Source organism: Callionymus lyra, chromosome 2 (genome assembly GCF_982586985.1).
Source record: "Callionymus lyra chromosome 2, fCalLyr1.hap1.1, whole genome shotgun sequence".
NCBI lineage: Eukaryota > Metazoa > Chordata > Actinopteri > Syngnathiformes > Callionymidae > Callionymus > Callionymus lyra.
In genome coordinates, this window is record NC_141819.1 from 7,637,994 (window position 1) to 7,663,960 (window position 25,967).

The following is a 25,967-nucleotide window of genomic DNA, read 5'->3' on the forward strand; positions in this document are numbered from 1 at the left end:
CACCTTTGAGAGACTAATGGATGGCATGCTAGCTGGTGTCCCACGTCAACAGTGCCTTGTGTATTTAGATGACCTTCTAATTCATGGGGCATCGTGGGAAATGCGCGCACGCACACATAAAACAAATGCGCGCACGCACACACAAAACAAATGCACAAGAGCACACAAAACAAATGCGCGCGCACCGATAAAACAAATGCACACGCACACAACACACGCACGCACACATAAAACAAACGCGCACGCACACACACTCCCTACGACTAGTGCTGAGCAGAGTGGCTGCTGCGGGTTTGAAGCTGCACACTGACAAGTGTCACTTCTTAAGGCGAGTGTCAATGTGCGTCAATGCGCGCGCGTGTGTCAATGTGCATCGATGCTTGCGCGCGTCTCAATGTGCGTCAATGCGCGCGTGCATGTCAATGTGCGTCAATGCGTGCGTGTGTGTCTATGTGCGTCAATGCGCGCGTGCGTGTCAATGTGCGTCAATGCGTGCGCGCGTGTCAATGTGCGTCAATGCGTGTGTGGTTATGCGTTTGTGTGCATGTCACACACGGTGTGTGTGCGCATGTGTCAGTGTGTGCGTGCGTGTGCGTGCGTGTGTGTTTTATGTGTGCATGTCACCGTGTGTGCGTGCGCGTTTGTTTTATTTGTGCGCGTGCCCATTTGTTTTGTGTGTGCGTGCGCGCGTTTGTTTTATGTGTGCGCGCGCACATTTGTTTTATGTGTGCGCGTGCGTATTTATTTTATAGGTTTGTTTGTGATGTGTAGTTATGCGTTTGTGTGCATGCCACTGGTGTGTGTGCGCATGTGTCAGTGTGTGTGTGCGTGCGTGTGTGTGTTTTATGTGTGCATGTCACCGTGTGTGTGCGTGTGTCAGTGAAACACGCACACACACACACGGTGACATGCACACAAACGCATAACTACACATCACAAACAAACCTATAAAATGAATAAAACAAATGCGCGCGCGTACACATAAAACAAATGCGCGCGCGCACACAAAACACACGGATGAATACACAGACATGCACGGCGCACGCACACATAAAACAAATGCGCGCATGTCACATAAAAAAAATGCGCGCACGCACACATAAAACAAATGCGCGCACGCACACATTAAAGAAATGCGCACGCACGCACACAAAACAAATGCGCAAGAGCACACAAAACAAATGCGCGCGCACAGATAAAACAAATGCACACTCACAAAACACACGCACGCACACATTAAACAAATGCGCACACCCACATAAAACAAACGCGCACGCACACATAAAACACACGCATGCATACACAGACATGCACTGACAAACGCACACACACACGGTGACATGCAAACATAAAACACACGCACGCACGCACACATAAAACAAACGCGGATTTTATAGGTTTGTTTGTGATGTGTAGTTATGCGTTTGTGTGCATGTCATTGGTGTGTGTACGCATGTGTCAGTGTGTGTCTGCGTGTGCGTGCGTGTGTGTGTTTTATGTGTGCATGTCACCGTGTGTGTGCGTGTGTCAGTGCATGTCTGTGTGTGCATGCGTGTGTTTTGTGTGCGTCCGCGTTTGTTTTATGTGTGAGTGCGTGCGTGTGTTTTATGTGTGCATGTCACATGAAACAAATGCGCGCACGCACACATAAAACAAATGCGCGCATGCACACATAAAACAAATGCGCGCATGCACACATAAAACAAATGCGCGCACGCACACATTTAAACAAATGCGCGCACGCACACATAAAACAAATGCGCGCACGCACACATAAAACAAATGCGCGCACGCACACAAAACAAATGCGCGCATACACACATAAAACAAATGCGCGCATGCACACATAAAACAAATGCACGCATGTCACATAAAACAAATGCGCGCACGCACACATAAAACAAATGCGCGCACGCACACACAAAACAAATGCACAAGAGCACACAAAACAAATGCGCGCGCACCGATAAAACAAATGCACACGCACACAACACACGCGCGCACACATAAAACAAACGCGCACGCACACACACTCCCTACGACTAGTGCTGAGCAGAGTGGCTGCTGCGGGTTTGAAGCTGCACCCTGACAAGTGTCGCTTCTTAAGGCGAGAGTTAGTGCGTGTGTGTCAATGTGCGTCAATGCGTGCGCGTGTCAATGTGCGTCAATGCGCGCGTGCGTGTCAATGTGTGTCAATGCGCGCGCGTGTGTCAATGTGCGTCAATGCTTGCGCGCGTGTCAATGTGCGTCAATGCGCGCGCGCGTGTGTCAATGTGCGTCAATGCTTGCGCGTGTCAATGTGCGTCAATGCGCGCGTGCGTGTCAATGTGTGTCAATGCGCGCGCGTGTGTCAATGTGCGTCAATGCTTGCGCGCGTGTCAATGTGCGTCAATGCGCGCGTGCGTGTCAATGTGCGTCAATGCGTGTGCGTGTTTCAATATGCGCGCGCGTGTCAATGTGCGTCAATGCTTGCGCGCGTGTCAATGTGCGTCAATGCGCGCGTGCGTTTCAATGTGCGTCAATGCGCCCGTGCGTGTCAATGCGTGTGCGTGCGTCAATGCTTGCGAGTGTCAATGTGCGTCAATGCGCGCGCGTGTGTCAATGTGCGTCAATGCTTGCGCGTGTCAATGTGCGTCAATGCGCGCGTGCATGTCAATGTGCGTCAATGCGTGCGTGTGTGTCTATGTGCGTCAATGCGCGCGTGCGTGTCAATGTGCGTCAATGCGTGCGCGCGTGTCAATGTGCGTCAATGCGTGTGTGGTTATGCGTTTGTGTGCATGTCACACACGATGTGTGTGCGCATGTGTCAGTGTGTGCGTGCGTGTGCGTGCGTGTGTGTTTTATGTGTGCATGTCACCGTGTGTGCGTGCGCGTTTGTTTTATTTGTGCGCGTGCCCATTTGTTTTGTGTGTGTATGCGCGCGTGTGTCAATGTGCGTCAATGCTTGCGCGCGTGTCAATGTGCGTCAATGCGCGCGTGCGTGTCAATGTGCGTCAATGCGCCCGTGCGTGTCAATGCGTGTGCGTGTTTCAATATGCGCGCGCGTGTCAATGTGCGTCAATGCTTGCGCGCGTGTCAATGTGCGTCAATGCGCGCGTGCGTTTCAATGTGCGTCAATGCGCCCGTGCGTGTCAATGCGTGTGCGTGCCTCAATGCTTGCGAGTGTCAATGTGCGTCAATGCGCGCGCGTGTGTCAATGTGCGTCAATGCTTGCGCGTGTCAATGCAAACATGCGTGACATGCAAACATAAAACACACGCACGCACGCACACATAAAACAAACGCGGATTTTATAGGTTTGTTTGTGATGTGTAGTTATGCGTTTGTGTGCATGTCATTGGTGTGTGTGCGCATGTGTCAGTGTGTGTCTGCGTGTGCGTGCGTGTGTGTGTTTTATGTGTGCATGTCACCGTGTGTGTGCGTGTGTCAGTGCATGTCTGTGTGTGCATGCGTGTGTTTTGTGTGCGTCCGCGTTTGTTTTATGTGTGCGTGCGTGCGTGTGTTTTATGTGTGCATGTCACATGAAACAAATGCGCGCACGCACACATAAAACAAATGCGCGCATGCACACATAAAACAAATGCGCGCATGCACACATAAAACAAATGCGCGCATGCACACATAAAACAAACGCGCACGCACACACACTCCCTACGACTAGTGCTGAGCAGAGTGGCTGCTGCGGGTTTGAAGCTGCACCCTGACAAGTGTCACTTCTTAAGGCGAGAGTTAGTGCGTGTGTGTGTCAATGTGCGTCAATGCGTGCGCGTGTGTCAATGTGCGCGCGTGTGTCAATGTGCGTCAATGCTTGCGCGTGTCAATGTGCGTCAATGCGCGCGTGCGTGTCAATGTGTGTCAATGCGCGCGCGTGTGTCAATGTGCGTCAATGCTTGCGCGCGTGTCAATGTGCGTCAATGCGCGCGTGCGTGTCAATGTGCGTCAATGCGCCCGTGCGTGTCAATGCGTGTGCGTGTGTCAATATGCGCGCGCGTGTCAATGTGCCCTGAGGGAGAACCAAAGAGGACATTTGAAGTTCTCCTTGCTGGCGAAGAGGTCTGCAACCGGGTGACCGAACCGAGACCAGATCTCGCTCGCCACTGCATCGGACAGACCCCATTCGTCCTGGACGGCCCCCCTCGACAGTCTGTCCGCTACTGCGTTCAGCTCGCCCGGTACATGCTGAACTCTGAGCGAAAAATCTTCTTTGCCACACTCAGAAGGGCTGGGCGATTTACGTACGCCACGGCGGTGGAGCTGTCGGATAGCACTAGGACGTTGGACCGTGACAGTTGGGGAGAGAGGTGAAGCAGGACATTGTAAATCGCTTTCAGCTCTAGCCAGTTTATGTGTCTGAGCACCGGTCTGCTCCAGACCCCACTGGCATAGGCCTGACCCGAGGTGCCTCCCCAACCTGTCAGAGAAGCGTCTGTGAACACCTGAGTGTAATGAAGGACGCAACCCAATGGAACTCTCCGTCTGAGGTTGGCTAGAGAGTTCCAAAACTGGATGTCCTGCAAAACCCGAGCGGGAAGGCGCACTTTCCGAGCTCGTTCCCGCTTGAGGTCTAGCTTGAGACGACCAAACCATCTCTGAAGCTCCCTCATATGCAGCAAGCCCAGCCGAACTACCGTGTGAGCTGCTGCCATGAGCCCCAGGAGGGACATAACAGTGCCTGCTGTTGTCACATGACACCGAGCTTCCAGCAACTGTGTTGTCAGTCGGAGAATGGGCTGGATACGCACGACCGGGAGGCGCACGTATCCCTCCTCCGAGTTCAACAGTACCCCCAGGTAAACTAACTGTTGAACTGGAGTCAGAGCGCTCTTGCTGAGGTTCACCGTGAACCCCAGGGTGGCAATATGGCTCATCACCTTCTGTGTGTGAGCGTAACTTTCTGCCTCTGACCTGTCAAGGATCAACCAGTCGTCCAGATAGGTCAAGATCCTTACCCCACTCACTCTCAATGGCTCCAGTGCCGCTTCCACACACTTGGTGAAGGTCCTGGGTGCCAGAGAGTAGCCGAACGGAAGTCGAGTGTATTGAAACACACGATCCTCGAGGGCGAAACGCAAGTACTTTCGATGTCTCTTGACTATCGGTATGTGAAAGTACGCGTCGGTCAGGTCGATAGATGTCATCCAATCTCCTAGACTTACACCTGAAAGCAGTTTCTTGACCGTCAACATGCGAAACGGGCGGGTAGCTATGAACTTGTTCAAATAGCTGAGGTCCAGAATGGGCCTCCAACCCCCGGTCTTCTTCGGCACGAGGAAGTACCGGGAGTAAAACCCTGTCATCATCTCGGCTGCAGGAACCAGTTCTACGACCTCCTTCCGCAGCAGAGTAGACACCTCGTTTCTCAGACAGGATAATTTCTCCTGCCCCGCCACACGAGTCCAGAGAATCCCTGAAAAACGCGGGGGTTGACGGGCAAATTGTAGCGCATAGCCCCGCCTGACTACTCCCCCCAGCCAAGTGGGCTGAAGTAACACCAGGCGACTCGAAGCCGAATAATGTTCTGTCAGAACCGCAGCCCTGGGGAACTTTGGGTTGTCCTCCGGCCCGCCCCCGCGAACGTCCAAGAGCGGGCCGTAGACGAAAGGGCATCACACAAGCCGCGTCTCTATCTCTTGAATCAACAGAGCATGTACTCGAGTTTGATTCACTAGAACCCCCACTCTCATACATAAAATCCGGCTCTGTGGGAGAAACGCGCAAGTACGCGTGAAAAACCTCAGATGCGCGTCGTGCGTGTTCCCTTTCCCCCCCGGAAGTCTTCCCAACTCCCTGAGCACTTCTTAGAGAACTCACCAGAGCTGACAAAACCCGCGATGTGGAGGAATGTGCTGGAGAATTAAACCAGAGCTGATGTGAGTTCAGAATTGGTCGCGCGCACGTCGGCACCGCATCACTCACCGCGTCCAGTACATTCTCAAGCTCCGCTGGCGGTCCCGACCTGCTCATCACTCGTGAGATCCGACCGCCACGCACCTCTCCAGTTGATCGACCAGAAGGGGCGGAAGCTCCTCGCCCTCGCCTGGTCTCAGAACGGCGAGAAAACTCGCGCGTAAAAGCACCATGTTGCGTCAGTTCCATGGCGTTTCCTCTTTTCCGCCGCCAAACGTGATGTCCTCCACGGTGCCAGTGCTTATTGACAGCGCTGCGGGGGAAGGAACAAACCTCCGGTCAACACAGACATGTCCGGACTAGTTCCACCCACCTCAGCTGTCAAGCTCTGTCGGGCACGAGCGCTGGTCGATGCGGAAGTAAACACAGCTGACTCAGCAGGTCTCGCGGACCTCTGCTCGTCTGTTAACAAAACACATGTGGTTGGAGTCTGCCCCTCATTCGTGTGGACAGAATCCATTATTACAGTCTCGGCATGACCCGGACGAAGCAGTTTAAAACCTCCTTCGAACTGTGTTCTGAGAGGAAAGTCACGCCGTCTATGAACGGCGGAGCATGTTAGCTTAGCATTAGCGGCGAAAGTTTCTAATGACGCCTGTGAATACGTCACACTCACAGGCAGAAACACATGCACACTACTAACATCTCTCTCAGAACGAACCACAGAAACGTCATACGTTTTCTTAGTTTTATCTATTTACATAGATCCCTTTAAAGGAGTAGGGTTCCCCCGAGAAGAAGCCTCGCCGCCTCTGCGTCCTCGTCGCCGCTGGCTCCGCTGCGGCTGCTGACTCCGCTGCGGCTGCTGGCTCCCCCAGCTCCCGGGGGCTGTTGCCGTTGTTGCTGGTTCTGCTGGGGCGGCTGGCTCTGGTGACGCTTTCCCCCAGCACCAGATGATGAGGTCGACGAACGGGATCTCCGTCTCCGATCGCCAGACCCCCGTCGCGCCTCGCCCTCACGCCCATGCAGGTGATGGCGGAGCTGCGCTGACTCCTGCTGCGCTGCCTCCTGCCGAACCACGATGTTCCGGAGCTCCGGACCAAACAGGGTATCCTCTGTTATCGGTCCGTCCAGTAGAAGCCACCGGTCTCTCTCCGGCAGCGCTGTGGCCAGGTCTAGCCACTTGTGCCGGTGGCCCAGCTGTCCAGCGTCGCGGAGTCCCCCTCCCAGGATCGCGTACGCCTGCGACATCCAGAGGAGCGCAGCCACCGAGTCCTTGACTTCCTCCACCTCCGAAGGTCCAAGGTCGTCTCGGTCCACGGTGAGCCTGTCGAGCGCACCGCACAGGAGAGCCATGTTATTCGCGAGGGAGACCATCTGCGTCCCCCCCGTATAGGATCTGTTAAACAACATCGCCGTCAACGAGTTCATTAAGCTTTCTCAGAGACGAGGCGGTGCCTCGGGGTAAACCAATAGCGAAGCCGTTAGAGGGCGGAGCACCAATGACGTAGAACTACATGCGTACACTGGAAGAGGGAGGAGCTCAGATTGTCTGCTCTGCATGTCAATCAAATGTTTATTGTGACGATTGTTTGAGATCTATTCTTACGTCTGAACGTCAACCAATCAGCACAATAACTATTTGATTGACATACAGAGCAGCCAATCTAAGCTCTCTTCTCTATTATTCACAGATAATTAATGTTCTTCGATTAATCAGGTTAAATTGGATATTTTACCACGGCACATGTGACCATCGCTCACGGCGCACTAGTGTGTTGCGACACAGTGGTTGAAACTGGTCTAAAGCACAATCCCATCACACAGGAGTTGTCAGACTCTGAAGTCGAGGTTCAACTCCATTAGGTGTTGCTGGTGTTGGTAGAAGACTGTTTACGTGGTGAAGTGTTTTTGGTTGGTAAAACCATAGACATGTATACATAGTCGCTGCATTGACTGATGTGTATAAAGCGCCGCCATGTTGGTACAGTGCCATCACAGGCAGCGGCGCATTTAAAACTACAGGGGAGGAGGAACTTCTAAATCTTAAAATACAATTATTCGCGAAATTCTGGACACATTTTCTAATGGTTTGGTTCTTATTTGTTAATCTTTCAAATTCATTAAATTCAAAATGTTTTTTTTAATAGTTTTTATAGTAATATATTCTTTATAATAATGTCTATCTATCTGGTCTGTGGTTTGAAAAACAAACCCCATAAAAAAAACCTTGACTAATGAGCAATTTATAATCTCTTTTATAGTATAAACACATCATTCCTCTATAGACATAATGCACTGTAGGGGTGAGTGGCACTGTACCAAGATGGCCGCCCTGTATACACACTGCTCTAGTGTGTGGCAGTAGTCTATGTATATATGTCTATGGGTAAAACAGTTCCTTCCATGACATCTGTAAACATGGAGAACACGTCATTATAAAATTACTTTTAATTTTATGGTAATTCAAAGTAAACAGGACATGCAAAGAAAATTATAGTTAACATGAAATAAAGTTAAAATGACAATCTGTTCCTGAAAATGCTACTTTCATATGGTCTAAGTTCTAAAAGAAAATATTTTAAACCCATCTTGAAGTATTAACCTAATGTAGAGAAAAAAGCTAAATAATAAAATCTTCATAACACGTGTAATAATGGTATAGTGACGTATTTAAATGATGTTGTGAACCATATAGTATGAAAAAAGGCAACACGTCAAGCAGAAGTGCAAATAAAGCACAAATGTGTATATTTATGAAGCTGATTTGTAATAAAATAACATTAAAGAAAACGTAACATCCTCAGAGATTTCTTAAAAACATTTATCCACATTTGTACAGTAAGACATAAGTAGATTTACTACACAAACTGGACAAAACATGTTCTGTTGATACATAAAGTATTTAGTCATTGCCTCAACTTGAACAACTTGATCATCTTTATTAACAAGTACAAGTTAAACCTGACGTGAAGCAACAGAATAATATAAAACAAAATACCGTAAATATCAATCATTTATGACACTCGGAGCGTAACATTAGATGAAGTTTACTTACTTTTCATTCTCTTTGGTTTTAAATCTTCCATTACTTGTCGCTTCAGTCGGTGTTTCAACAATAAAGTCACATGTCCATCACTTCTGTTGTGGCTTAATGTTGAAGTGTCGTCGCTTTTGCAATCGCATTAGTGTTTGCATTTGTTGTGAGCTTTGTTGGCCACCGTAGCTCAAACTGGTTTAGTCTGGTGTCACTGTTTGACCAACATTTATATTGAATTTGAAAGGCTTCCATTTTTATATGTATTTTAAAAGGCTACGAATTAAAAAATATTGAATCTATAAAATGTATTTTTAAAGTGTTGAAGTTAAAATATCAATGAATGTGTGAAAATGTTTTAATTTTGAAAATATTTGAACATTTGAATTCAATTACTCAAAAAACTAATTCAACGTTACAACATTTGAAATATTAAATTCAACCATTCAATATTGTGATGCTCTGAGATACTTCCATAGGGGAGACACAGGTGGAAACAATCAGGGGAGAAACCAGACAGGTGACACAGGAGGAAGGGCAAGTGACCTGAAACGAGAGGGAAGTTACTTTTCAAAATAAAACACAAGACAAGGAGCCCAAGATATTCTTTATTATGGTGTGACCGCAAATAAAGCCTTTAAATTATCGAGAAATAAATAATTAAAAAAGTCACTTGTTGATGAAACTCGTCTCTTTCACAGGCTGAGAGACTGTCGACTGTCAGAGAGAAGTTGTTCACTTCTGTCCTCAGTCCTCAGCTCTCCGTCCTCTAGTCTGACTCTACTGGACCTGAGTATCAACGACCTGCAGGATCCAGGAGTGGAGCTGCTGTCTGCTGGACTGAAGAGTCCACACTGTCACCTGGAGACTCTCAGGTCAGAACATCATCTTTTCTACATCATCAAAGCTCAAATGTAAAGTCAGAGGTGGAAACACGAGTCAAAGTCTGTCATCACTTTGTTCTTCAGTGAAGCAGCTCATAGATACATTTTTATGTTTGTGTAGCAGGTAAAGATGTTACTAAGTTTATAAAAATATCATCTTAATAAATCATTGTAATAATAAACAAACAAGCGTCAACTTTAAATGAAAGTGAATAATAATCAAAAGAACATATTTCAAAGTTGAATGTGGTCAGAATGTGGGACTATCACAGCACTAACAACTGCTTCTGTCTCAATGTTTTCTTCGCTTGTTCCCTGAATGAACTTTTGTGTTTGTTCATCTTCAACTGAAGGACATGAAACTACATGCGTACACTGGAAGAGGGAGGAGCTCAGAGTGGCTGCTCTGCATGTCAATCAAATGTTTATTGTGAGGATTGTTTGAGATCTATTCTTACGTCTGAACGTCAACCAATCCACACAATAACCATTTGATTGACATACAGAGCAGCCAATCTAAGCTCTCTTCTCTATAATTCACAGATAATTAATGTTCTTAGACTAATTAGGTTAAATTGGATATTTTCCCATGGCATACATGTATTGATGGTATAGTGACGTATTTAAATGATGTTGTGAACCATATAGTATGAAAAAAGGCAACACGTCAAGCAGAAGTGCAAATAAAGCACAAATGTGTATATTTATGAAGCTGTTTTGTAATAAAATAACATTAAAGAAAACTTATCATCCTCTTAGAGATTTCTTAAAAACATTTATCCACATTTGTACAGTAAGACATAAGTAGATTTACTACACAAACTGGACAAAACATGTTCTGTTGATACATAAAGTATTTAGTCATTGCCTCAACTTGAACAACTTGATCATCTTTATTTACAAGTACAAGTTAAACCTGACGTGAAGCAACAGAATAATATAAAACAATATACCGTAAATATCAATCATTTATGACACTCGGAGCGTAACATTAGATGAAGTTTACTTACTTTTCATTCTCTTTGGTTTTAAATCTTCCATTACTTTTCGCTTCAGTCGGTGTTTCAACAATAAAGTCACATGTCCATCACTTCTGTTGTGGCTTAATGTTGAAGTGTCGTCGCTTTTGCAATCGCATTAGTGTTTGCATTTGTTGTGAGCTTTGTTGGCCACCGTAGCTCAAACTGGTTTAGTCTGGTGTCACTGTTTGACCAACATTTATATTGAATTTGAAAGGCTTCCATTTTTATATGTATTTTAAAAGGCTACGAATTAAAAAATATTGAATCTAGAAAATGTATTTTTAAAGTATTGAAGTTAAAATATCAAAATGAATGTGTCAAATAAAAATTGAAAAAGTCACTTGTTGATGAAACTCGTCTCTTTCACAGGCTGATCTTCTGTGGACTGACAAAGAGAAGTTGTTCACTTCTGTCCTCAGTCCTCAGCTCTCCGTCCTCTAGTCTGACTCTACTGGACCTGAGTAAAAACTACCTGCAGGATCCAGGAGTGCAGCTGCTGTCTGCTGGACTGAAGAGTCCACACTGTCACCTGGAGACTCTCAGGTCAGAACATCATCTTTTCTACATCATCAAAGCTCAAATGTAAAGTCAGAGGTGGAAACACGAGTCAAAGTCTGTCATCACTTTGTTCTTCAGTGAAGCAGCTCATAGATACATTTGTATGTTTGTGTAGCAGGTAAAGATGTTACGTAGTTTATAAAAATATCATCTTAATAAATCATTGTAATGATAAACAAACAAGTGTCAACTTTAAATGAAAATGAATAATAATCAAAAGAACATATTTCAAAGTTGAATGTGGTCAGAATGTGGGACTATCACAGCACTAACAACTGCTTCTGTCTCAATGTTTTCTTCGCTTGTTCCCTGAATGAACTTTTGTGTTTGTTCATCTTCAACTGAAGGACATGAAACTACATGCGTACACTGGAAGAGGGAGGAGCTCAGATTGGCTGCTCTGCATGTCAATCAAATGTTTATTGTGAGGATTGTTTGAGATCTATTCTTACGTCTGAACGTCAACCAATCCACACAATAACTATTTGATTGACATACAGAGCAGCCAATCTAAGCTCTCTTCTCTATAATTCACAGATAATTAATGTTCTTAGACTAATTAGGTTAAATTGTATATTTTACCACGGCACACGTGTAATGATGGTATAGTGACGTATTTAAATGATGTTGTGAACCATATAGTATGAAAAACGTCAAGCAGAAGTGCAAATAAAGCACAAATGTGTATATTTATGAAGCTGTTTTGTAATAAAATAACATTAAAGAAAACTTAACATCCTCATAGAGATTTCTTAAAAACATTTATCCACATTTGTACAGTAAGACATAAGTACATTTACTACACAAACTGGACAAAACATGTTCTGTTGATACATAAAGTATTTAGTCATTGCCTCAACTTGAACAACTTGATCATCTTTATTAACAAGTACAAGTTAAACCTGACGTGAAGCAACAGAATAATATAAAACAATATACCGTAAATATCAATCATTTATGACACTCGGAGCGTAACATTAGATGAAGTTTACTTACTTTTCATTCTCTTTGGTTTTAAATCTTCCATTACTTGTCGCTTCAGTCGTTGTTTCAACAATAAAGTCACATGTCCATCACTTCTGTTGTGGCTTAATGTTGAAGTGTCGTCGCTTTTGCAATCGCATTAGTGTTTGCATTTGTTGTGAGCTTTGTTGGCCACCGTAGCTCAAACTGGTTTAGTCTGATGTCACTGTTTGACCAACATTTATATTGAATTTGAAAGGCTTCCATTTTTTATATGTATTTTAAAAGGCTACGTATTAAAAATATTGAATCTAGAAAATATGTTTTTAAAGTGTTGAAGTTAGAATATCAATGAATGTGTGAAAATGTTTTAATTTTGAAAATATTTGAACATTTGAATTCAATTACTCAAAAAACGAATTCAACGTTACAACATTTGAAATATTAAATTCAACCATTCAATATTGTGATGCTCTGAGATACTTCCATAGGGGAGACACAGGTGGAAACAATCAGGGGAGAAACCAGACAGGTGACACAGGAGGAAGGGCAAGTGACCTGAAACGAGAGGGAAGTTACTTTTCAAAATAAAACACAAGACAAGGAGCCCAAGATATTCTTTATTATGGTGTGACCGCAAATAAAGCCTTTAAATTATCGAGAAATAAATAATTAAAAAAGTCACTTGTTGATGAAACTCGTCTCTTTCACAGGCTGAGCTGGTGTGGACTGACAGAGAGAAGTTGTTCACTTCTGTCCTCAGTCCTCAGCTCTCCGTCCTCTAGTCTGACTCTACTGGACCTGAGTGACAACGACCTGCAGGATCCAGGAGTGGAGCTGCTGTCTGCTGGACTGAAGAGTCCACACTGTCACCTGGAGACTCTCAGGTCAGAACATCATCTTCTCTTGGTTCTGATAAGTTTCTAAAAGTGTTTCTCCTTCATTTCAGTCCGTCAGGGTGTCAGATCTCAGAGAGAGGTTGTTCTTCTCTGGCCTCAGCTCTGACATTGAACCCATCCCACCTTAGAGAACTGGACCTGAGAGGGAATCATCCAGGTGGACCAGGACTGGAGCTGCTGTCTGCTGGACTGAAGAGTCCAGACTGGAGACTGGAGACTCTCAGGTATGAACAGAGCAGCAGAACTCACTGACTGAACTCCAAAGATCTTCAGACTGAACATTTGATGCTCAGACTCTTCATCTGAACTGAGCACATGAATCCAAACTCTGAGTTCCTCCATGTTCTCCTGCTGGACACCAGTGGAAGCATGAAGGAGACAGTTGAGACTGAGCAGCCTGTTTATAGATCCATCTTTGTTGTCATCAACAGTCATGACTGAGTCGTCCACTGAGAATGAAACAATATTCATGAAACATCTGAATCAAATGAATCTGATCTTCTGACTCTTTCTTCCTCCAGGCTGTAGACCACATTGGTTAGACCTTCATAAATAAATGGTAAGTTTGATTCTATTGATTGACTTCAACATCAAAGGTCATCTGCTGACACAGCAGTTGAAGGTCTTTGTGGACATGGACTTGATGAAGAAGATTCCAGAACAAACGTGCAGATGTTAAAGACTCACAGTTACAGTATCAAGTGAAGCTCTGATTCCAAATCTTCAAGACCTTCAGCTCAAAACTCTTCAGGAGCTTCAACATCAACATTGTTTCAGTTTGACTGTCAGTGGAGAACAAAGAAATATTTCTGTCAAATATTTGAAATCAGACGTGAGTTTGATCATCAACTCACAATGTTGAGTCACTTTAAACATCATTTCACACATGAATCACTTCATATTGAATCATGTGTTCACTTGAACATCTTCATCACAACTAGACTAGACTCATGTTAGCTACATGCTAGTTTAGCTGCTGACTTCATCTTCAAATCTGACATCCAAGATTATTCTGGGATGTTTCAGTCACATGGTTCTTCTCTCAAGAAGAATGTTGACAGAACATTGACTCGTCTCAGTTTGGATCAGTATATGATCGTCAAGACAACGTCCTTCCACCATCATCACCTCATGTCTCTTCTTCTCTCAGTCTTCACTCTCACTGGACTCACACACAGCAGCGCCTCCTACTGTCCAACGACAACAGGAACTTGATGGAGGATCAGGATTATCTGGATCATCCTGACAGATTTGAAAAGCTGCGACTGGAGGTGGAGAGGAAGTGAGACTATCAGAGTGACTCTCAGAAGAAACACAAGAAAATATGTTATTAAGTCAAATGTTTCCTAACATACCTGCTGGATTTGTTTCACGTTTGTTTGTGACTTTTATGACCGTTCTCTAGTTAAACCTCTTTTACTCTGAAAGTAAGTGGTTTAATGGCTATTTTTTCAAACTGTACTTCTCAACAGTAGCTAAACATGATCGTGACAGATTGACTTCATCTCATCTGTCGCCTAGAAATGATGTCATCAGAGAAACAGAGCGAGAGAAACATGGATTAAAAAAGATCAACAAATTCAATCCTCTAGTCAAACAGCTTCAAAATCATAGAGTTCTTTGCACAATATTCTCAAAATCACACTATATTATATTTTATAAACTGGTCATTATTTGTTTAATCGACAAGTGAATCTACACTTTGACAAATGTATCGTGAGACAATCTTGATCCAGTTTAGAGGGTTTTTCTTTTATTAACTGCAAATGAAAGTATGTTGTTAAAGTAACAGTTGAATGTATTCAACATTATTTAATCATGTAATTTTAGGTAAAATAAAACTATTACAACAGTTCTGGAATCATGAGATGTTTTAAGTCTTTTGTTGTCTTTTTATGTCACACGTCTGAAGTAATAATTCACCCAAAATGCAAACTGATTTTCTACTCACCCTCATGTCGACTAAGGGTTGGGATTATTTTGAGAGTAATCTGTTCTTTTTAGAGTCATAGACAAAAATGTTTGTTCATTTTAATGTAGCGACTGGAGCTCAGTTGTCTTCGTCTTCATCTTCGTCCAAAAAGACACTTAAAAACATCCAAATACCTCCATACTGCTCGACTGTAACGTCCATCTTGGACTGAAGACTCCACGTGAGAAGAATTATTCATAAAAACACTTAAATGAATCTACATTTTAAATCTGTTTGTAGTGGAATATTTCAGTCTCTCAGTGTAAATCTTGTTCACTGACACTTTCAATGTGTTTGATGAGGAAACACTAGCTGGAGCTGAGACTGAGAACTTCAATAAATATATTTAATATTCAAACATTTAAAAATAAACAAGTACTTGGATTAAACCTCATATCATTTTTAAACGGAGGCGCCAACTTCTGAGCATTAAAAATGATGACACTGTTAATGAAGCTTCATCTCCCCATCACTAGTTTTGGATGACTATTATAACAGAGTAAGAAGAACACGCCGTACAACAGTGGTGCTTATTGAAGCCTACTAATATATAACAGGATGAAAATAATTTACTTTTCTGTTTTCAAAGCTCCATCAGGGTATTTCAAACAACAGGTATTTACTTTCTGTGATGTGTTGAAGAGCTGGAATGAAAAAACATTGACTGTAATCTACAGTTTCACCACTAGATGACGCAATTTCCACATCCCCAAGTCAATACATTAACACACCAGTCACTCTATCATCACCTGTCATGGTTCACTCATCACTGCAGCGAGGAATACTTACTAGTCCTTACAGAATTATTGACAGGGCAGTGCGATATCTAAGATCACCACTAGAGGGAGCGATGTTCTCTCAGGTTACAATTAGCAGCATTTTAGATGGATGATACATTCTCTCTGGAGATTGTTTGGCCTCAAAGGATACCTCCAGAGGGATCAATAAAGTTTGTTTGTTCTTTCTATGTTTGTTCGTTCGTTTGTTCATTCTTTCACTCGTTCCATCCATCCATCCATGCATCCATCCGTCCGTCCGTCCGTCCCTCCCACCATGCATGCATTAATGAAGCTGTTTCATAATAAAATGACGTTAAACGAAACATAACCTCCTCATAGACATTCCTTAAAACATTTGCCACACCAAGTCATCAGTGTGGTGTGATGTTTAGCTAACAGAATTGTAGTGAAATCCTTCATGTTGTTTTTGTTGTTGCTGTTTTTGCTGGACAAAGGTCTGGTTTACGACGTCGACATGCGGGGACATTCTCTTGACACGCTCTTGACACTCTTCCTCTTGTCCCTTGACTCTCTGGAGACTTCACACTGGACTCTTGGAGTCTCTTCCCCTTCCTTCTTCAACCCCGTTCCTGACTCCTGCCCTCCTCCCTTTCTGCAACAGTGTGGCACGTCTCCCCAGCTGCAGTACTTTTCAAGACACAAGCAAGCTGCACGCAACCCAGCAGCCAGCCAAGCAAGCCTGAACCTCTGGCTCATAGAAGCAACCAAACTGCTCTTCCAGAAAAGACTTAATAATAAATGAATGAATAATAAAATATAAAATAATATACCATAAATATCAATCATTTATGACACTCGGAGCTTGACATTAAATTAGGTTTACTTAATTTTCATTTCATTTCAAGTCTTTCGTTTTAAATCTTCCGCTACTTTCAGTCGGTGTTTCAAAAATAAAGTCCCGAATTCACATGAACGTCACTTCCTTTGTGGAAAAATTCCATTTTGGCTAAATGTCAGAGTGTTTTCGCTTAAATTTGAAGTGTAATCGCTTCGGTATTTGTATTTGTTGTGAGCTTTGTCGGCCACCGGGAAATAGCTATTCCGTGTTTTAGCGAGTTAGCTCTCGTGTTAACTCACCACAGAAAGTTACATTACAGGTAATATCTTGTGATTTATCTTTTGTATCATCTAACCTGCCTGAGGACAACGGATGAAAATAAGCTATTGTGTTAACTCTGGCATATTTACGCTGTTGCTCTATGCTGAGGAATATGCATCGTCCTAATTCAAATAAATAAATAAACTGGTTGATGTGCAGGAAGGTCAGTCAGAGATCTCTTCTCACAACTGCACGTCAACCAATGGGTACAATAACCACAGTATGGTATATTATTTGCTGATGAAAAATATTTAAAGAGAAATTATGTGAAATGGGATCTTTTTTTAACGGCACACCTGACAATAATAATAATAAAAAAATATACTATAAAAAATATGTCGGGGCTGATAACAAAAAATTTAAAGAAAGTCCAGTAGAAAATATAAGGGATTATCCAGGAATCCATGCTTGAATATGGCGTTGATTTGGTCACAGGCCTCCTACATGACCTCAATGAGTGGCGCTTTACTCTGGGGCTGCAGATCATTACCTTCCACCGCCATGTTGAAAAGAACTCCATACTCTTGAAGCCTCATTATATTTCAGTCAATCTGTTTGCATAACCTTATCACCTGTATTTGTTCGGGTGACACGTGCTGAGTGTTCTATTCAATAAAGGTCAAGCCTGAACACTCAGGAAACGTGTCAATAACTTCTGTCTGTAACTTTCACCCCATGAGTCAGACATAACACCAACTGAATGTTACCTTATAAGGACTTGTGTGCAACAGTAGACAACGGCCTTGTAAGAATATATGCGCATGTTTTCACAACAGTAGATAACGGCCTTGTAAGAATATATGCGCGTGTTTTCACACTCGTAACTCAGAGCTCTGTACACCTCTCGTTGTTATACGTCTTGTGTTACATCTTTAATAAATCTTTTTGCCAGACTATATTGGACCGGACTTTTTCTCTCACTAACTCAAGGATCCCAACGAATCTTCAAGACTACTTCAATTGGCGTCACGAACAGGATCCTTTGAGAGAGAGGGTTCGGAGGTGCCGGATCCCATTCCGTGGGAGGTGGACTCGAGGCGCCGAGTAAAATAAGGTAAAAAGCATCAAACTCATTTATTATAAAACGAGTCTTTACCTCTCTCTGGGTGGGTAAAGGTTTTCCTATTTCCAAAGTTTGTCAAAATGTGTTAAGATATTGGATGTATATGATGAAGAGTTTTTTCCTCGTGTTGGAATTAGTTGTGAAAATTTCTTGTGTTTCTTGGGAATACTACGTCCTCGTGTTGGAGTAGAAAGAATACTGTATTGTTGTATGGGATAAGCAATACAGGCATTGTTGTGGCAGGTTTTAAATTTTTTTAGAAAAATCCTCGAGGTGAATAGTTGTTATAAATTGAATAGAAGAATAGAGGTGTTGGCTTGTTCCGCAATTCTCGTGTTGAATTCCGTCGTGTTCGGAGGAAGAGTTAACTGGTCCCACATTCTCGTGTTGAATGCCGTCGTGTTCGGGGGACAAAATTGATAAGGGAGTGTTAAAACATTGTATTGTTGTAAAAATATATAGGAACTAGGACGCAGTCCAGGAATACTGGTCTTACTGATAACTCGATTAACTAAAAAAAATAAATTAAAAAAAACTATTAAAATTTTAATAAGGAAATAAACCTAAATTAAAATGTCAAGTAAATTACAGAAAGACTTTAATCTTTCCACAGATTGGATTGATTGGTCAAAATGTGTTCCGCATCCTCAGAACAATTTCAGGCTGCAGTCCAGGTCTATAGTGGAAATTTTGCGCCAAATGAACGAGATGGAAAAAAAGCAAAAATGGTGAAATGGTTTACAGAGACTCAAAATGCAGGTTACCTTCCCCAAAATAGTTCCATTCATCTTCTAACTGATGTGTTAAATAGAGTAGAACACAAGTTTATCGGAAGAATAAACTAAATGGAGGCGGAAGGCACTTCGAAATTAACATTGAAAGGGAGAGATAGAGCAGGGAGAGTGAAAAATCTTCAAGACACAAAATGTTTGGTAAGATGGTTGCATCTGTCCGCTGCTCTGCTTGTGACTAAATCAGTTACAGGAAGTACAGCTTCTGGTATCAAAGGGGTGGAGTCAATCCCGCCCTCTGAGAAAGAGGCGGGGGAAGATGGAAAAGGAAAGTTGAAACAAGGTGGGATAATGGCACCATCCAGTGGACTTTACCCGGTACTGTCAGAGGAATTACAATTACCGGATTCACACCAGACTGACACACCTCCACCATATTCATCCAACAATCCATTCAAATCTCATACTGCTTCTCCACCACCACACCCATTATCAATACAAATGCCGGTATTTAATATAACAAGAGGAGTTGTTGCGGGAGATTTTGAGGGAGATGAGGGCCAATCAGTTTAACTGACCATTGACAAAAGTAAACCAAAGATGGGAGGAGGAATAAGTTGTCCCGACTTTCTTACTGTAGAGGATGTAGCAGCTCAACACCACTCCAACCTCATGGAAAAGGCCGATATGTGGGATAAAGGAATAATAAATGACCGCGAGATGACAGAAGTGTCTTTTGATACAGCAAATACATTTTCAAACTTTACTTTAACGGGAGAAAAGGGGCGGCAGATGAAAGAAGATGTTGAGTACTGGAGAGACCGCCTAGCGGATATACAGAAAATAAAGCAGCAAGACAGGAATAGAGAGGACGAGGAGATTGTGGAAGAGAAAATAAGAAGAGAGGCAGAAAGACTTTTTCTGAATCACGTGGCGAGAAAGGCTGAAGAGAGGGCGGAGGAAGAGGCAGGGGAGGTAGACGGGACTGAGAGGCTGACAGGTAGAGATGGCCAAAGAACAGGTGCGACTCATACACGAGGCCATCCAAGTAATCTACAGGCGCCGGTACTCTTTAAGAATGCCCCTGGAGGAGGTGTGGCTCCCCAGTACAAACCCTTTTCTATTTCTGATATTCAAGCACTTGCTAGCCAGATGCCTCAACTTTCAGCTGGTGGTGCTGCATGGTTACCTAAATGTACTACTCAGACTGCCGGTTTGCTTCTATCAGCGGGTGATATGAAAGCACTTGTCGCTAGAACGAGCTCTCCCGTTCAAGCAGGGCCCATATGGCTGAGATGTCCATGGCTGAATTCTGATCCCGCCACGCCTATCTCTCAGCAACAGGGTAGGGAATTGGCAATTGTGATCAGGGAATTGTTTCCAGCTCCTTCCATGTTGTTCTCTGAACTGGTATACACCCCAGGACCCATTGAAGATCCTTCTACCTTTATGGCTAGAGCAGAAGACGATTTTGTAAACAAAACTGGTGAAAGCCCGGCCCAGATTCCTATGGCCAACTCTCTCTTCAGAGCGGCGGTATCCAGAGGTTTGCCCCCGGCTATACGCACGCTCGTGAGCGATAATCCTGACTTGGCAACTGCTAATCATACAAAATGGTGTTATCATGTGAAATATCTGCTGCAAAGACAGGATGATAAAGCCTGGGGTGATGATGTTAAAATTAAAGCACTAGAAACAGAATTACTTAACTTACAGGTGCGAAGGGCTAAACAAGATTACAACCAGGCTAAGAAGATTACCAAACCCCAGGTACAGGCCCCGATTCAGGCCCCCGTAATGCCAGACCCACCCCCGTTTCCCCAAACCATTCCCTACTCAGGCACTACTGATTGGCATTCCACCGCCGGGATGTATCCCATGTTTATGGGACAGCATCCACCCCAATATCCTGCCCCACAGCCCCAATATCAGCCCCGACCTAATCGCGGCTATACACCCAGACAGAGGGGAGGTTACTCGAGGAGTTCGGCTGAAGGTCCCTACGTGTCTCACGGCTTGAGTGACGTGCAGTGCTGGTATTGTGAAGGATACGGTCATTTGTCCACCTCATGTCCCGAGAAGGCTCCAAGACAGTCTGGTCCCAGAAGAGGGGGACGTGGCCGAGGTGGTCCACCAGGCTCCGGCCCTTTTGGTTATCGACATCATAACCAGCATCTGGCCCCTCCACAGGGTCAGTATCCTCAATGATGGGCCCCAGAAGCTGAAGGGGGAGGACTGCAGGATCCTCTCCTACTGGTGGATGTTCAAGGCGTGGCTATTCCTTTCATGGTGGATACTGGTGCTCGACACTCCACTATCAACAGCCTGACCCCCACAATGACGTTATCCCCACGAACTATTCCACTTACTGGCTTCTCAGGGCAGACCCAAAACCTGCCTTTCACCGCGCCTGCCGTTGTTTCAGTGGCGGGCCAGAGTCATCAACACTCGTTCGTCTATGCTCCAACGTGTCCTATTAATCTATTGGGCAGGGATCTGCTCATAAGACTGGCTACTGTTATACACTGCTCCGCGGAAGGCCTGCAACTGGTTTTTCCAAATGGACAAGTCATTTTCTCCTCAGCATCGGACGAACATATGTTTCCATTGATGGAGCAAGATATTGAGACCCCTGTTTCAACTACGGCTGACATCTACTGGGCATTGATGAACATTGAGTCACCTACATGGTCTGCACTTAACTCAGAAGTGGAAACGTGGTTGCCATGGTGTCGTGCTCTTCATCCTTACCTCCCTCCTGTCGACCCGCCACATTGTACCCTCTATTATGACCGGATGGGTGACACTGTCTATGAAGACAGATTTCACCAGGTTGAAGGCAATGAATGGTTTTTGTCAAACCCATGTCTTTTTGCGGGCCCTGAAGGCATAGCACTGAACACTGAACTCACTGCCTCTCAATTGCAGTGGTACATGATGTCAACACCCACTGACCCCTCTGTGACTCCGGCCTCACCACACATCACATTAGCTTTAGCTGCAGGATGTACCGCTAAAGAACTGGGCCCCATGACTAAACGGGCCATTATGGCCTCAGACTGGTCACCCACATTTCATGAGGATTTGTCATTTTCTTCTTCCACTCAGACTTATTGTATCACATTGCATACTGATCCAGTACATCCCACACTCCAACACACCCTGATCAGCAGATGTCATGGCAGAGAACATATGGATTCTGATTTTGCGGCTGAAATGTTAGACCAACTCCCATCAGGATTGTGGTCTACTTCTCCTACGGATGTAGGACTCTGTACCTCAGTGACTCCTATTACCTTTAATATTTCTCAAGGTCTTGTTTATAGATCCCAATATCCCACGTCTCCAGAGGGTAGACAGGGCATTGCGGAGACCATTAACGGCCTTCTACAAACAGGCCTGTTGCAGACATCACTTAGCTCCAAATGGAACACCCCGATCCTCCCTGTGGAGAAAAAGGGTACAGGGAAGTACCGGATGGTACATGACCTCCGTTTGATTAATGAAAGAGTTTTGACTCCCGTTCTACCAGTACCCAACCCACATGCAGCACTCTCTACGCTATCACCAGAACTCAGGTATTTCACATGCATTGATCTTGCAAATGCTTTTTTCTGTTTACCTCTTGCTCCTCATCTGCGTGACATGTTTACTTTTACATTTGAGGGAAAGAAGTACACCTACACTAGACTACCACAAGGCTTTGTGTTGTCTCCCGGCATTTTCAATGCCACCCTGAGAGACTTGCTCTCTGATTGTGTCCTTCCCCCTGACACCACACTTGTCCAGTACGTTGATGACTTACTACTGGCGTCCCCCACGGAACAAGGCTGTCTTGAAGCCACAGATGGCCTTTTACGACACTTGTACTCCTGTGGATTCAAAGTGTCCAGGTCTAAGTTGCAGGTTTGCAGACCCATGGTGTTGTTTCTTGGACGATTAATTTCAGCCAATGGCACGGGTGTCAGTTCTTCACACCGTGCTACCATTTTACATCATCCCAAACCAACGACTGTCCGAGAAATGCTACAATTTCTTGGCTTGGCAAATTACTCTCGTAATTTCATCACAGATTTCTCTGACATGGTAGCCCCACTTCGCGAGATGGTGAACAAATGTGGTATGCATAATCTTACAGCCTCACTGGATTGGTCCGAAGTGGCTGAGTCCTCAGTCATCGTCCTCAAACAAACCATGGCGGAAGCCGCTGATATGCAGATTCCAGACTACACCAAACCATTCTATTTGGATGTTTCCGAAAAAGTAAAATAACACATCCGTTTCGGCTGTGTTATTTCAGAAAAAGGGGAACACAGGTGATAAGTTTGTCAACATGTATTGCTCAGTCCTTTTAGATGCCTATGAGAAGAAAAGTCCACCTTGCGCCAGGTATGCATCAGCGCTAAAATTTTACTGAAAACAACTCACATAACGTTAAAGCACTCAGTCATCATAATGACATCACATAGTGTTTTACAATATGTCACGAGTAACCTTTTCACAATGACAGCGGGAAGACAGCAGAAGCTGGAAAAGATTCTTGCTGCACCAAACCTTGTATATATACACGATGGCGTGAACATGGCTGATGGGATGAATGTTTGGACCCCACACATGTGCGCAGACAAAGACAAACAAGCTCAAAAAATCAGGGAACATTTGTACATAACTCCTCTGAGCCAGAAAGGGTGCTGTTCACTGACGGGTGTTGTTTCAGAGACAAGGAGGAATTATTGTCCTCTTTTGCAGTGGTAGAACAGATAGGGGATGAAGAGATCCCGTTGATAAGTGCAAATATAAAAGGGAAACAGTCAGCACAAAGAGCAGAAATAATGGCGCTCACAAGAGCTCTAGAAGAATCTGTAGGACAAGATGTAAATATTTTCACAGACTCAGCGTACGCCGTTACAGCGGTACATTTTGGATTGGCAGAATGGTCCAGGACTGGATACATGACTGCCTAAGGAACTCCTGTTAAAAAAACAGTGAAGACGTAATGAAATTGTATGCGGCACTTATGCTCCCGTCAAAAGTAGCTGTAGTCAAATGCAAAGGACATTCAATCGGACTTGACAAAATATCAAAAGGTAATTGCGCGGCAGATGCATTGGCAAAACAAACCGCGGGTTATCAGCCACAAGGGCAAATGATGGTGGTTCCAGCTGAAGAAATGGATGAGCAGTCATCCTGGTCAAAAATTCTTCACATTCAATCTCAAGCATCACCTGAAGAGATTTCCATGTGGATAAATCAAGGCTCAGGGAAAACAGAAGAAGGTGTCTGGTGTAAAAGGGGACGCCCGGCTGCACCAGTAGCCTATCTGAAATCTCTAATCCTTGAGGCACATGGTCCTACACATGTAGGCAGAGAAGAAACAATTCGAAGATTGGACAATTGGTGGCATCCATTTAAAAACTAAATGGTGAAACAAGCACTAATCTCGTGTAATGTTTGCAATCAAGCTGCAATTAGGCCTACTCTCAAACCATTACCAGGACTAACAAACCCCTCAGTTTTCTTTCCAGGACAAATGGTTGTTATCGACTATACTGACATGTTGGTCCCAGTTTCTGGATACAGGTACCTGTTGGTGATGGTGGACGCCTACTCAGGATGGCCAGAAGCATATCCTTGCCGGAAAGAAGATGCAAAAAGCGTCTCTAAACATTTGGTTAACCATTACATTCCAACTCATGGTTTTCCCCATTGTCTGAAAAGTGACAATGGCACGCATTTCAAGAACACCCACTTACAACAGGTGGAGCGCCAATTGGGCCTCAGACACAAGTTTGGTTCTGTTTACCACCCCCAGTCACAGGCACAGGTGGAGAGAATGAACAGGACATTGAAGGACAACCTCAACCGAGTCATGATAAGTACCGGAGTCAACTGGCTCGCGGCACTACCAATGGCACTGAAACGTGTCAATAACTTCTGTCTGTAACTTTCACCCCATGAGTCAGACATAACACCAACTGAATGTTGCCTTATAAGGACTTGTGTGCAACAGTAGACAACGGCCTTGTAAGAATATATGCGCATGTTTTCACAACAGTAGATAACGGCCTTGTAAGAATATATGCGCATGCTTTCACACTCGTAACTCAGAGCTCTGTACACCTCTCGTTGTTATACGTCTTGTGTAACATCTTTAATAAATCTTTTTGCCAGACTATATTGGACCGGACTTTTTCTCTCACTAACTCAAGGATCCCAACGAATCTTCAAGACTACTTCACTCTCCAGAAATTAAGAGTATGGTGGAAGGTATAGCACAGAACATTAAGGATTGTGCTGAAACCAGTTGTGGACCTGTGCAGAGAGGTGGAATGATACATTGTCCCAGATGACAATGTTTTGCATCTGTTGTATTTGGTTCACTGTGAGGATGCTGTAAGTTTATTTCAGTAGTTGATCCAGAAATGCTGCCTTTTTGTAGAGCATGAACCTGATTGTTGTGTCTACAATTAAGCAATCATGTGCATCTGAGTGTTGTGTTAATTAAATCATGAGTGTGGTCATTTGAAAGTCAGTGTTTTGCAATTTGCAAGGAACTGATATCATGATATGCATATGTGTCTAATGTATACAAATGTGTTTAGGGTTTTGCAATTGATTGTGTTCAGTAATTTGCAAAAAGTGTGAAGCTGACATTGTGCTTATAGTTGTGCTAATCACGGCTGGAGTTTTTTTCCTCGAATGTAAGGTTTTTATAATTGTGTATGACTTTCGATTTTAGTGTTTATGCAATACAAAGAAACTGTAACATGGTTGTTTTCGCTGCAACGCCCTTTACAAGTGGGTCCAGTAGACTTCAGCTTTCCTGACTCCAAAAAGTTGCCTTGTTGGTGGAAAGTGAGGCCTTTTACAGACACAGCCTACTGCCCCCTGCTGTGTGGAGAGTACATCGTATTTTTCTCATTGTACTAGTTGCAATGAAGATAAATGAATAAACAGAAAGAACCATTTGTAGAACCATGGTTATGAAGAGAAAGGGGTTCATCTTGTGTTTGGGTCAGTCTCAGTCTGAACAAGGAAACTAAAGATCCTCAGAAAAGTTTTTTTTTTTTTTAACTTTTAATTCCTTTCAGG

The 25,967-nt window shown here is 44.0% G+C and overlaps 2 protein-coding genes across 2 annotated transcripts in view; both read left to right on the forward strand.

The window, feature by feature from the left end:
• LOC148085221 (uncharacterized) overlaps positions 1 to 25,967 on the forward strand; it is a 337,696-nt gene that overhangs the window by 104,385 nt on the left and 207,344 nt on the right. The window lies entirely within an intron of this gene.
• On the forward strand, positions 21,486 to 24,819 carry LOC148085223 (uncharacterized). The gene is made up of 4 exons (XM_087785540.1): positions 21,486 to 22,368; positions 23,014 to 23,138; positions 23,231 to 23,264; positions 24,401 to 24,819. Exons 1-4 carry the CDS (start codon positions 21,486 to 21,488, stop codon positions 24,817 to 24,819), a joined length of 1,461 nt encoding a protein of 486 aa, XP_087641666.1.

Bases quoted from the DNA above. Each gene is read 5' to 3' on its own strand.
- LOC148085223 (XM_087785540.1), top strand. From the start codon at position 21,486: ATGGAGCAAGATATTGAGACCCCTGTTTCAACTACGGCTGACATCTAC. The intron at 22,369-23,013 runs GTTTGATTAATG...ATAATCTTACAG, and splicing joins CCGGATGGTACATGACCTCC to CCTCACTGGATTGGTCCGAA. The intron at 23,139-23,230 runs GTAAAATAACAC...CAGTCCTTTTAG, and splicing joins ATTTGGATGTTTCCGAAAAA to ATGCCTATGAGAAGAAAAGT.